Here is a 14,211-nt window from a genome sequence, read left to right on the forward strand (position 1 = left end):
AGTTGTAATTGAACTGCATTCGCTTCTCTGCGTTGATCGCAGAGAATGCAAAGAATTCGGGTCGTAAAAAATAGTTTACTTATAAAAAAAAAAAACAGAACCTAAGATGTACTTTGAAAATCCAGATACTTCTAAAAGGGTTGGAAGTTGAGAGACAGAATTCTATATGTCGAAAATCGTAGTGTCTTTATGCAAAGGAATTTTTCGACAATTGAATTTAAAATATAAAAAAAAAAACACATACAGAAAACTCCTCATTAAAGAGGCACAAAAAATTTCGGAACGGAAAAGATGGGACTCCGAAAGTTGGAACATCAAGCGAATTGGATAAGTTTTACATTTTTATGGTAGCATCTCATTCTTAAACAAATTGATACTCCCATTTGCTCCTTCCCTTTTTCCCTTCTGATAAAAAAAATGGCCGGTGATACTCTGATGGGGCCACCTGAAATCTCCACCCCCACCTTTTGTTTGTTTTTTTGTCTCACCACCTTCGAGTATTTCTTGTCTTTCACTCATACACTCCTTTTACAACTTCCATCTCCTCTCTCTTCTGCACTACCACCTTGATTCTCTCTCTTCTTCAAACTTGGAGATTATACAATTCCCCACCCCTCCTCCCCCCAAGGGTTTCTACAAACCCCATGTGCAGGTTCCTCCAAGGTATGACCTTTCTACCCCTTTCTTGATCTTGTTATTCATGTTCTGTCCTACTGTGATTCTTGGGTCAACCCATGGTTGATTAGAACTTGGAAATTATAGATTGGATCTGGGTGTTGACTTTAACAAAATTTTAATTTGCTCGAACTGATGAGACGAGGCTCCCCTTTCCCCCCCCACCCCTGTGATTTTAGCATACAGGTATCGAAATGTAGTTGAATTTTCCTGGAAATCCTTTTCTGTTTTTTTGTATTTCATGCTCTCCATATGTATTCTTTAGTTCTTGAATATCTTTATTTTCAATTTTGTAAGTGATGCATTGATAATATTGGGAAACCCGGATAAGTAATTCTGTGGCTTATACCAGTAAATGCATTGAGTTTCCTCTTGGTCATGATTTCATCTGTAACATTAGAGACTGAAACATTGTATCACTTGTAGCTGTTCATGCATTTGGATGTTTTGGAACTTGAATGAAAACCTTTTTTTTTTTCTTTGTTTGCATAGCTTCATATGAGTGGTTCAAGATGAATGTATTTGGCTTTCGTACAATTAGGCTCGGTGGATATGTTGACGGGCTATGTTTCTATTATGAGGAGAATCCTAATTTGAGCCTTAGTTTAGGAGCAGAGTGATTAGATCCTCTTTCTATGCAGTCAACCGAATTTTGGATTTAACTACTTCATATCATAATTGAACGGGTGCCGTTGGATCTTAATGAGCCCTCTATTGATTTTTGAATGGAGTGATATGAGGTCAGGCAATTAGAATGGTCTTTCTGATCTTTATGCACGGTTAAGCTCCTAAAAATTTTGATTGCATTCCTTGGCCTTTTATCTGTGCTTCAATTTCTCTTCCTCGTTGAGTTGGTCTTGTTATCACATTTGTCTTGTTTTTCTATGTTATGGTAATGGAACTGGTTAGTGTCTTTCATTGTGTATGGTTGACAATGTGTCCCCTAGTTCAGTCGCCTGATTAGCTTTGATTTAAGAATGGACTAAGTAAAACTCTGCTACTTTTGTATTTCCCATTAGTTTGATGGTGGTGGTATCGTAGTGCTGGGGAAGATATGAAATGGAAAGTAATGGCAGGTTAACGTGGGCGGGTAAATCTGTAGATTTATGGGTACCTAAATTACTTCAATTAATTTCAGTAAATCTGCTAGATCAGAGAAATGGACGGCATTATTTTTGTGAAAGGAGATGTCTTGCTGACAACCTCAAGCCTGAGTTGGCCTTGGAATTTAACTTCTATATGCAGGTGTATAACTGATTTTATCTGTTAACATTAGTGGTCACTGGTCTCAGCCAAATTCTGCCATTTTATGGGGTTTGTAGTTTTTTTTTTTTGTCACTCATAGAGCATGCCAATCTGATTTTTGTGAACGATGAATAGTGACCTCTGTTGTTTGAGCATTCTGGTTTCTATTGGTTAGATGTTTGTCTATGTTTGAATGTCATCATTTTGCAATTCTAACTTCTAATTTCATTTTCTTCTTTGCCTTCTCGATCGTTACTTGATACAATTCTCCTCGTTCTAGTACTTATAAGGTGGAGTATGATTTAGTTGTGTCGGAGTTGCTAATCTCTTCTTCCAACTTCGCATGGTATAATAATGATAGCTGAACATTTAGAAGTTAGAACATACCATCATGTTGGTGCCTGAACAACAACACTGTTTGCTGATGGGATCCTTAGTCACGAGGCTGATTATCAACTACTATATTGAATTTCTTATGCAGGGTTTTGTTAATTAAAAATTAGCAATTCAAAATCAGTAATGGGTTCTGGAGATTGGTTTAAGAAAGTAATTCGCTTAAAGAAAGCAAAGGGTGACAGATCAAAGCAATTAAAGGTATGCTGCTCCTTCAATGGTGTTATATTTGCCTAATCTAGTTAAAACCGTGTCTTTGTCTCATCTTCTCTTTTTTTGATTTGCAGTTTTTAACTCCCTTCTTGTTCTTCTTCTTTTCTAAGATCGTCTTGGTTTTTATTCCCCTAATTTGTTTTGCAACTAAGATTTTTTACTAGTTTGTCCTACAAAAAAAGGTTTATGAGGTTTCCACTGCTTTTTGGTGATCATTGGGGACAAGGAAATAGAAAAGTAGGCTTCTCAGTTGCCCTTGAATTCAGGTCCATAATGCAGGTTGCATTCATTTCTTTTCTTTGTTTTGGTGAAACAATGTGACATAGATTTCATAGGTGGGGCATTTCAGTTGGCACTTTGCGGAAAATAGTTTCTCAGGAATATGATAGAACCTATTAATCCATTAGCTATACCTACTGGTAAATGTTGGAATTCTCAAATTGATTAAACATTTTTTTGTATCCATTCATCAAATGTTGTTCGGGTTTATGTCCAAAAATTTGCCTGTACACTGATGCTCTAACACACACAATCATATTCATTGTTGAGCTTCGGCTACTATCTCATGTCAGTGCCACTGTTGGGAAGTACACGCACTCACACATTTGCATATACATACAAACGCATTTTATGTATAAATAAATCTGGATAAATTTTATGGAGAGATAACAGGTTCTAATATCAAGTGATTGTGAAACTACTGTTCTCTGATGAATACTTCTAGTAAAGCTGAAGACCAAGCTATTGTTACGGCACTTTACGAGTCTTTCCAAGTATAGGAAACTCCATTTCAAGTCCATACAGTAGCTTGCCATAGTTAGCGATTTTCTCACTATTCATCAACACTAACTCCCTACTGATTGATAATATTTCTTGAGGTACCAAGTGAAGAGCAAGAACAATTTCTTGTAATGTTTTCATAGCATATCCTTCTTTTCAAGGCAACAATTAGGCACCTATTCTTTGTAACTGTTATGCCATTAAGGATTGCTTTTTCAGAGTTTTTCTTATCTGTTTCTTTTCTGAGACAGGGGTCTACTGAGTTTTCCAATGGTGCTTGTAATGGAAAACCAAGATTTCTTGGTATGTCTGTTGAAGACATAGCAGCTACTCGGATTCAGACTGCATTCAGGGCCTATAAGGTATAGAAACTTACCAAGTTACTAGCCAGGGATTATTTTTACCAAGTCTTCCACATGTCTATCTTCCACTATTAATCCTGATATTGGCTTGAACAATCTCTGTTGCAACCTTCCAATGGGGACTTGTAAGGTTGAATTCCGGTGGGGCTACAGATTGTATTCTTGTCTTTAGATTCAGAATTATCACCTCTTATGATTTTGTTTCAGAATTCAATTCCTATTTCAGAGATTTCTTTTTCCTTTTCTCAGAGTTCAATGGGTCATTTTGTATTGGGGAAATGATTATTCAATCTAGAACATGTAGTTCTGAATTTCTGATTGATATCTTCACAGAAACATGCATGCAAGCATTGTGCTTGATTGTAACTATCTTATGCGGACTCTTAAAAAAATGTGTAAGGTACCTTAGTGAAATAGACGACATTAGGTTAGGATGAACATATGTTTGGCATGTAGCCAACAAGCATGTCTGGCATTACTGTAGCTTACGTTAAACGAACTCTTTTTTGCTGTAGCTTACATTAAACAGACTCTTGTCACATGTCTTCTTCATGCTTAACGCTACGTGTCACTTTCAAGGAACATTTTTACATATTGTTGAATGAAAGAATAAACAATAAGAAGATGAAAATTTGTTATAGCTCACCATCCTTTGACTTGGGACTAAAAGATTAACTACCTACTTATGCGCATATCCACAGCCAACAGGGCCAATGCAAACATCAGACACGAAGTAACAGAAACTTTCACTCCATTGCAAACATCAGACACGTGATAAACTACTACATTGTAATGTCTGGTATATGGGTGCTGTTCTAAGATCTTAAGTAATTTTTTTGGACTTGCTAGAATGGGCTATCTGATAAATCAGTTCACTGAAAGTTTGTTCTTGTTGAACTTAATTTGTAGTTTTGTTGCATCATAATTAAGCTAATTGAACCAGTAGCTAGTAATATTAGTGGAAGACCAGAACAAAGATGACAGGTGGATACATCCTATGCCTAGCCCTTTTTATCCATAGAATATGAATCATTGTAGCTATTCTTGTTCAGTTGCAATTGAAGATTTGCAAGGGAAACAGTTCTTGTTTTTCGAAAGATGTTATGTATTAGAAGGTACTTATAATTCTCAATTTTATGTAGCAATAGATCAAAAATGTTTGCTTGGGTACAATTGCGACATCTTAATTTTCAAATATCTTGGGACAATGTTAGATTTTTAATTTGACAATTCAAACAAAAAGTTGCAAATTCCTTGTTGACTTTTTTTTTTTAACCTCAGGCTAGGAAGAATCTGCGTCATTTGAAAGGGAAAGTGAGATTGCAGATACTGATCCAAAGCCATTCTGTAAGCAAACAAGCTTCATCTACACTGATCCATCTCCATTCATGGAGCAGGATACAATCTGAGATTAGAGCTCGCAGACTTGCAATGGTTACTGAAGACCGGATCAGACAGAAGAAATTAGAGAGTCAATTAAAGCTCGAGGCAAAACTTCACGACCTGGAGGTATGACATCCTATTATCGTCATATCATAGTCAATGATATTATTCTGCCGTCCTTTTTGCTAACCTGGAAATTACACATCATGAATCATTCTACCTCACCTTGAAAAATTCTCAAGTTTAAGCGGGTGAAAGTTCTTCATTCGGGATGTTATGGGAACACTTTTTGTAAATCTAGTCACTGATCTTATGATACATGAAGTCAACTATTTATCACCTTTGGCAATTCTAATCAAGAGGCTACATCAATAGCTGAAACTTGTTTTCGGGTAGGGTAGGCTTGGAGTCAGAAGTCCTCTCTTTCCCAACCAAATGAGCACTTTTGCAAAATTCACCTTCCCTCGGTCAAAACAAGACTTGCAGATAACAATCAGACCTTACTAGGGACTGGGACCAGACTATAGAGCCTAATTCAAAAAAATGCGTAGCACTCATTGTAAAGCATGATAGATTTGAAAGCTTTTGGAATCCCAAAGTCAGTTCCCAACGGGGTTTGATCATGACTACTGGGTTTTACCAAAACTCCATAATGTCTTGCTGGGAAATTTTTTCGTTTATCCCTCACTATACGATATTGTTTCTAACTGCCAAGTTTGTAATTTTTGCCGATCAAACAAAAAAAATTGCCAAGTTTGGTAATGAAATGGGATTCCGTAGTATGGATTCCCCATTTCATATGCTTCACCAAAGTGAAGCAAAATTTCCACTGCGTTTTTATTTGCTGTTCCACTCAACCACAAAAAGTTAGTGAATGGATCAATGGATCCAGTTAGCACGAGTTTCTTGAGTTGTTAAAGTTTTATGATTTTTGAATCATTTTTTGGTTCCTTTATTCTGAATGTTAATCTTCCTTCAGTCTTGAAGTTCTTAAAGTTGGATATGTTTTATTCATCGGATATGATGTAGAGAAATTAGATACCGAAGCCTGACTTGTGTTTATGATATATCCGAGATCCGTAACTTGGTCCATCAATTATCCCTAGAAGTCCTAAGATAAGTCCACTTGATGCGCAAGGTTTAAGTTTAAACATGTTCAGTACCTCTCTCTCTCTCTCTCTCTCTCTCTCTCTCTCTCTCTCTCATGAATTCCTGGCAGGTGGAGTGGTGTGGTGGCTCTGAAACAATGGAGGAAACCCTTGCACGGATACATCAGCGGGAAGAAGCAGCAGTTAAACGGGAGAGGACTTTGGCATATGCTTTCTCCCATCAGGTATGTCATTACCAAACAACTATACATCACTCTCATGAATTCCACTTGCTCATATCAACTGAAAACCTATATATTTATTGCAGTGGAGGGCAAACTCCGGTTTGAACCTTGGGCCTCCTGAACTTGGCAAAGCTAACTGGGGTTGGAGTTGGATGGAAAGGTGGATTGCAGCTCGACCATGGGAAAGCCGTGTTCCTGCCCAAAAAAGCCCTGTGAAACCAATTAGTCGGACTCCAAGCAAGGCTTGTAAAAACACAACTACACCTTCTATTAAACCACCAGCTTCATCAGCTAAAATTATTTCGCCAAATGGGAAGGGACCCACAAAGGCCCGGAGATTGTCTTACCCGGCTGCTGAGAAACTATCTCCCCAATCCAACGTTAAAGAGGAACCTGCAAAGGTTGAAACAGGGCAGGAGATCTCTTAGTGCCAAATGGACGCAACATTTGAAAGACAAATCTTTGAGTTTCAGCTGTTTATGGAGAGAAGTTGATGACAAGGCCATTCTTTGATTACGCGGGTTTTTTTTATGTGACTATTTATATGGAGTGGTGTGAAATTATTGTGATTTGCCATGGATTACAGAATAAAAGGAGACTGGGTTGGAGAGTTACTCAACCTGCTCGTCGTTCTTTTTTTTTTTACCACTTCTTGGATATGTATATGCTTTTTGTGACAGAATCCATTCATAATGTAAATAGAGAAGCTCTCTTTCTTCTTTTTTTCACTGGTATATGTACACTGTGTTTTCTATGGCTTTGATTCAGCTGAATCAGCTGCATGCATGCTTGAATATAATGGATTAATGGATCAAGATTTCTTGGGTCGGTTTTGGGTCGTGACTAGTTTTGGGATTTCTGACGTCATTTTCGTGTAAAACAACCCCGATCTGGAGGCTTTCAACCAACAAGAATAGTTATTTGAGGATGTGGCAATAGTGATCACTAAAATATAGCCATTCAAAAAGCGCTGGTAATAATACCTTCTGTAAGGGCGAGCCTTAGTTAATTGGAAGGATTATACTGAAATATAGCCGTTCAAAGTGCTGGCAATAATACGAGTCATATTGGTTGACCGAAAGCTCAAAGCGCTGGTAATAATACGAGTCGTATTAGTAGACCGAAAGCTCAAGAAATCAGCGAAAATTTGGGATTTTGAACTTCACAACCCTGATGTGGCGATTTTTCTGGTTTAGGAGGCTGTCAAACCGTGATTAAGTGCAATGTATGATATGTATCGTTGTCGTACCTCAAAAGTAAGGTTGATCCCAAATCTTAATTCATGGTTTTTTCCAGCTATATATGCCAGTTCTCACTATGAACCAAGAAGAATTCTTCGGAAAAATTTGGAATCTGTTTCCTCGTCGCATAACACTCCTTAGCTCATGTTGAGCGAATTTAACAAAATGTTAACTTGTGACGGTAAGATGGTAGGCACACCTATTCAACACCCCGACACTCTTCCGTTTACAGACTGCCTTGATACTTGTCACATGATTGAATATTGATCTGGGTTTCTCTGGCCTCGCTATATCCGGCTGAACCATCTCGATAGAAGCTGGAGTAACATTCATTGGCAGGTTTTATAGCCATATACTACTGTTCACCTTTTCCGTACCCATTTGAACCATTGTCCACACTACAAGAAAAAACAACTGTGATCTCGACAGTGATCACCGATGGGTTTACATTTGGGTTTATGTTTATAGGTCTTCACCGACAGTGATCTCACGACGCTTCACACAAGCGCTGGTATAATCTTTCGGGGTCTCTAGCAGCTGTTTTGATACTTTTGACAATGTTTCTGGTCGCTGCTACAGACAAGATTCCTATAGTGCCAGCTTTGCGAAATACCGTCCCACATGTTAATGTTGGTTCCAAATCGCTTTCACTTTGAATCCATATAGTTTGAAGATCCTTCTATTCGGAACAATTCCAGGCATGATTCGTAGTTGAGAGCACAATTTCTCACCAGAAGAAACTCGCTGAATTCTGCTGCCTATGTGATTGATTATATATCTTGCCGGACTCGCCTACGAGTTCAGCCCCAAAACTGATTAATTAGTGTTGGACCTTAGCAGTTAGGGGATGCCCTAAATTAGTTTTTGGATCTTCTAAACTATGGGGTGATTCCATAACCAAAAATCCACCAAAGAGTTCAAACCTACTACATTCCTCCATAGTTTTATTAGTCCAAATAGATTCAGGATTGTGCATTACCAACGTCAACATTTTTATCCTCGCCAACACTTTTCAGCTACAAATCTTGACTTACACTGAGGATAAATATTTATTAATGCAAAATTAAATGTGTTTAAATTTTAGCAAATGGTTCCTACAACACTTGACTCTTTGGTAAATCTTGCTACGCGATTGTGATCCATGCAACCGTGAACCGTGTTAGTGCCACTGCATTTCTACATGCCGCTTTGACGCCGAAACGAAGATTTGAACCCCAGCCCCTACATGGGTTTCCCATAGTAACAACATGAAAGTTGAGTACTGCTGCAGCCTGCATATCGAAATTATGATTCAAGATTTCCATCAACCATGGCATCAAAGCAGAATCCTTAATTGAGAATTCTTCCAACAACGTAGGCACGTCTAGAACAAGCATATACTAATTTCCATATAATTTGCTAACTAAAACTCCTTCTATCAGTAGAGAATTCTCAACACCACCCCAAAAAGTCCTTTCTCTCTCTACCTTATCCAGAGAATAAATCCTCCGAAATTTGGTTTGGCCGGGGAGGGGGCGGAAGCCTCCTCTTTTCCCTCCTCCCCTCTATCTCTCACCTCTCCTTCTCCTTTACCCCCTAATCTGGTAGCAGTGTCCGACGGGCAACAGTGGTGGGGTGGTGGTGGTTGTGGGTGGTTGGTGAGGTTGGGCTTTGGGGTTTTTTTTCCTTTTTCCATTCTACTTTTTTCTGCCGATGTTTTTCCTGTTTTCTCAGGCTGGTTTTCCCAATTCGGATTTGTACCGGTCTGGTTTCCCCAGATCCAGTGGGTGGTTGATAAGTGCATAAATGTGCCTATTTACACCCCTTAATTTACTCTTGTTATGTCCGTTTATTATATTATTTAGAGTTTGATACTCGTTTTTAATTATTTCAGAACCTACGGAGTCGTTGGATAATATTTGAAGCTAAATCGATATAAAAATAATTAACGATGCAAAGCGAGCTCGATGTCATGCTTAGAGAATGTTATCCTTGCCGATCAAAAATCAATAAGTTGGACCAAGGTTATAATGGATGGAAAGAGAGAAGCACCCAATAAAATTCCTACAAGATGAATAATTATGTGCATAATGATGGGCCAGTAATTAAAAAGGTCGGCGCCTCCTTTCTCAAGAAGATTATTTCAGCACTTATAAAAGGGCAGCAAGGGTTTTTGCTTGGGGATCCGATTGTCACGCAGAAACGGAAACAACGGGGGCTGCCATCATATCATATCTTTCCCACGCAGAAACGAGAGAACGGGGTGGCCATCAGGATATTATTGCCACGACAGAAACAGAACGGGGCTGCCGTGAAGCTTCTTTTCCCACGCAGAAACAAAGAGAACAGGGCAGCCATCACCACGCCTCGCGGATCACAGCCAAACCAGCAGCGGCTTTGGGTTTTATTCATATGTTATTCATTCGAAAGCTTTTAGTTTGTTATTCAATGGAGCTTTATTCTTGCCTGGTTATTTGTTCTAACTCCATGAGTGGCTAAACTTCTTGACTAGGGTAATGAGGAGGTCTCTCCAAGTAGCGTAATTGTTAGATTTTTAGGGTTTTATATTCAACTTGATTGTGTGACTTGATCAATTCATAACTTTTTATGAAGTTTTGTATTTTTTCAATATTCAAATGTGTTTGTATTCATGGTTTCAAGCACAGTCATGCAATGATTTTGAATGTTTCGAAATAGGCTTTGAGATAAATTATACGACGTGAGACGGATCGTGCCGTGGTTAAATTCAATGAAACGATCCGTGCTGTGTTGAAATAGCCTATACGAAGTGCGAATCTTGATTATCTTTTTGGGAATTATCGATAGGAATTGCTACCCTACGGTAATCTGGTTGAATGTTGAATATGAACCCTAGGTTTCGAAACAATTGCATTATAGAGGGAGACTGAATCAGAAACCCTAATCCCTTCTCTAATCAGTTTGCAACTCCTTTAATTTGCATTCTAGTTTAATTTTAGTTTAATCAAATCCAAAGCAAAATCCAACTTCTCTTTACTTTCCGAATTAAATTAGAAATTAATTGAAACTATTGCAACTCAGCTTTTTACTCCCTGCGGACGATCCTGGACTTAACCACTGTTCTTTGGAATACTAGTTAATTCCTTGGTTTTATAAATTATATTTTTGGTACGAAAACGACAGACCAGTGGTGATGGTGGGCAAATAAGTTTTGTGTGTTGTTTGCTGCTGTCTCTCGTTTTTTCTGGTGTGGTGCTCTGTGGTGGCTGGATGGAGTCGGTGTTCGACGCTTAATCCGATTGCTTGGTGGTCCTGCGGCAGTTGGAGCAGGTGTTGGTGGGTGACTAAATAAGGTTCAGGAGCATGGCCCTAGGCCATGATTCGTCGTTAGCAGAGGGGGTGATCAACAAGGCAACTTCCACGGCCATCGGCACCGTATGACCGATGATCGGAGATCCTGCTCGGGATTCCTACTTTGATCTCCGTGTCCAGAGTCTGTTGTGTCAGCGTAGGCTTGCCGGAGATGTTTTCTCCATTCCTTCGGTTCGAGATCAGTCGATACTTCCATCGTCGGCACCAGCCAGTTCCTCTTGGCTGGAGGCAGCCGGCGTACTTGTGGATTCCATCCATGGTGGTCGTGTTTATCTTTCTTGTCTGTTTATTACTCCTGTTTCCATCGGCTTGTATAGTTTATCTCTGATAGGGTTCCTTTATTAATGTGGGGCGGCTAGTGGTTAGATGACTGGCCCTTCGTGTTCCGACCCTTCGTGGCGGTGAGGCATGCACAGGTCTAGTTACTAGCTTTGCGATTTTTACCGCTGCTCCTGGGTCACCTGTGCTTAGTGTTTTTCCTTCGGTGATGGTTTTGGTGTAGGTTCTTTTTCTCTGTAATAGGATGGATTCGCTGTATTTAGCCTTTTTTAGCTATTAATGAAATGTGCTAAAAAAAAAAAACTCCTACTATGGTTAGTCTTATATTCAACTGACTAGCATTGCAAGCGAAGCTTCTTACTCGGTAAGTGAAATTTGGTGGTGGAGTATTATTCAAGTACCCTTTGCTTTTGGTATATATCTAACATTTTAATCAAGGGTTTTACTCAGCACGCACACTTTGTTTAAGAGGAAAGAGTCACTGCAGAGTTTGTTTAAGAGGAAAGAGTTTTGGTCTAGTCACTGCAGAGTTTGTTTAAGAGTTTTGGTCTAGTCACTGCAGAGTTTTGGTCTAGACTCTGCAGAGTTTGTTTAAGAGTTTTGGTCTAGTTACTGCAGAGTTTTGGTCTAGTCACTGCAGAGTCACTTCAGAGTTCGTTTAAGAGTTTTGGTCTAGTCACTGCAGAGTTTTGGTCTAGTCTCTGCAGAGTCACTGCAGAGTTTGTTTAAGAGTTTTGGTCTAGTCACTGCAGAGTTTTGGTCTAGTCACTGCAGAGTTTGTTTAAGAGGAAAGAGTTTTGTTTAAGAGGAAAGAGTATTATTCAAGTACCCTTTCCTTTTGGTCTAGTCACTGCAGAGTTTGTTTAAGAGGAAAGAGTCACTGCAGAGTTTTACTCAGCACGCACACTTTGTTTAAGAGGAAAGAGTCACTGCAGAGTTTCCTCAAATTAGTTAAACCACTGCGAGTCTCTGATGCACGTGGACTCATGTGGTCTTTGAAGTCTCAGAAAGCAACTGGACCCTCATTTTGATAGGAGTATTAAATGAGTCTTCACTGCCCGCCCGGCCCCTTTATTTAATCTTAAATAAAGTGAAATCAAATCAATAAAGTGAACAACCCAACCTCTTTTTTTGTTGAAGCTTTATTTTTCCTAAGAGATTTTACTCCTAAGTACAGAAGTGACACTTAATTCATATTAAGAAGAGATTGAATACTTAATTATTACTAGGTTCATTTTTACAAAAATACATGGGTGCCTTAGGGATTAGGCACTTTAAGTGTTTAGGATTTTAGGCACTTTCATAAAATTTTAGTATTTTGTTAATTAGAAAAAACTTGGTGGAAATTACTTTATCTTTTCTGGACCTAGAGGTAAATTGCCCATTATAATTCCGAAACACAACAATAGACTTGCAACTATAATAATGGTCTTAACATATACGGCCGGACTCTTTCAATGGAATAAAAATATGCTTCATCCGTTAGCATACTCCTAACGGGACTGACGAAATTGATACTGAGACTGATACTGATAGGCACGCCGGGTTTACTTCGGGTCTTGCATAAATAATTCGAGCCGTTCAATAATTTAATAAAAAAATAAGTAGGTCTTGTGAAAAATTAGCTCAATTTGATATGTGTAAATCCTCAATCCAATATTCCATTAATTTTCATTCAAATTTTAGGTCCTGAAATGTGTAGATGCTCAGTACTCCATCGGTATCAATTTCGTCGGTACGTATAGACGGGTTCCATCCGTTATTAAGGTTAATGAGTATGTGTTTTCCACAAGGTTCGATTGAGCCAGCAAAGTTCGATTGTTCATAAATCCTAACCTTTGCCTAATCCACAAAGCTGTGAAAACTGAAACCTGTGACAGTCAATAATTTTACAGAAATGCTATGCGTAGAGATAGGAGGTGCGCAGATTGTCGTAGATGAGTCGGGGCTTACTTTTGTATTTCACACAAATGATTGGAACTTATTTTTAGATTTCACACAAATGATTTTTACTGATCATTAATTTTAAAATAATTTTCTTAGTCATTTAGTAAAATTTAAGCCTTATTGGATAATGCCTTGATCCAATCTTTCAATTTTTATTTAGAATTTAGGATCATGTATTCTGAAAGTAAAGTTAGACAATTGGATTAAGCATTTATCGTTATCCGATTTAGTAGCTAATTTTTCATGAGTTGATTCGAAAAATTACTCCCTCCACTCCATTTTAAATGTCCCCTATGACAATTTGTGCATTTTCAAATCCCAAAACTTTAATTTGGTGTAATAAAATAAAATAAAATAAAAATATTTTTTTAAGAAAAATGGTGAAGGGAAGAGGAGAAATAAGTATGTCATGTTAATTGTTGTGATTCACATGAAAAACAATAAAAAATGAGAAAAAAGTATGACGAGCTTAAGATGATTTGTACAAGAAACTAATATATCAACTTACACATGGGACCCTGAAAAAATGGGATGAACTTACACATAATAATTACGTAAACTCAGTACATTCCTTATTTCCTATGACTTTCAAGGACTTTCTTTACTGAGTGTACACAACAAAAAGATATATTTTTATCTTTTTAATATTTATTATCATTATTTTATTAGTCAAAAGCGGAACCTAACGGATTGCTTGACGATAAGATTGCTTCTGGATAGATGTAATATGAAGGAAGACATATGACATAGATAGCTTTCTTGAATAACAAATAGATGTGCTATGCATGTGCTTGATTTGTTTTGAGATGGATATGAGTATATTGATATTAAGTTAAAAGATTATTCTGACATTTTCATAATTAAGAAAATAGATATGAATGCGATATAATAACATCACCTCGTCTTCTATTTTTATTATATCCAATATGGTGGTCTCCTATTTTTATTATATCCAATATCTGGGGCCTATCGTGGTGGCAAACATCCAATATAAGTACTTGGATTATATTATCCGAAGTACTAGCATATC

The 14,211-nt window shown here is 37.9% G+C and overlaps 1 protein-coding gene across 2 annotated transcripts; it reads left to right on the forward strand.

Annotated features, from left to right (window-relative positions):
- Positions 1-416: 416 nt before the first annotated feature.
- On the forward strand, positions 417-7,112 carry LOC131313309 (protein IQ-DOMAIN 9). Of its 2 annotated transcripts, none has more exons than XM_058341545.1 (6): positions 417-663; positions 2,402-2,514; positions 3,558-3,668; positions 4,950-5,177; positions 6,271-6,384; positions 6,468-7,112. In XM_058341545.1, exons 2-6 carry the CDS (start codon positions 2,440-2,442, stop codon positions 6,810-6,812), a joined length of 873 nt encoding a protein of 290 aa, XP_058197528.1. In that variant the 5' UTR covers positions 417-663; positions 2,402-2,439; the 3' UTR covers positions 6,813-7,112. The 2 variants fall into 2 exon arrangements, with proteins under 2 accessions (XP_058197528.1, XP_058197530.1); XM_058341547.1 differs by lacking the exon at positions 417-663 and adding an exon at positions 1,814-1,920.
- The last annotated feature ends 7,099 nt before the right edge of the window (positions 7,113-14,211 follow it).

This window comes from Rhododendron vialii, chromosome 13a (assembly GCF_030253575.1).
Source record: "Rhododendron vialii isolate Sample 1 chromosome 13a, ASM3025357v1".
Taxonomy (NCBI): domain Eukaryota; kingdom Viridiplantae; phylum Streptophyta; class Magnoliopsida; order Ericales; family Ericaceae; genus Rhododendron; species Rhododendron vialii.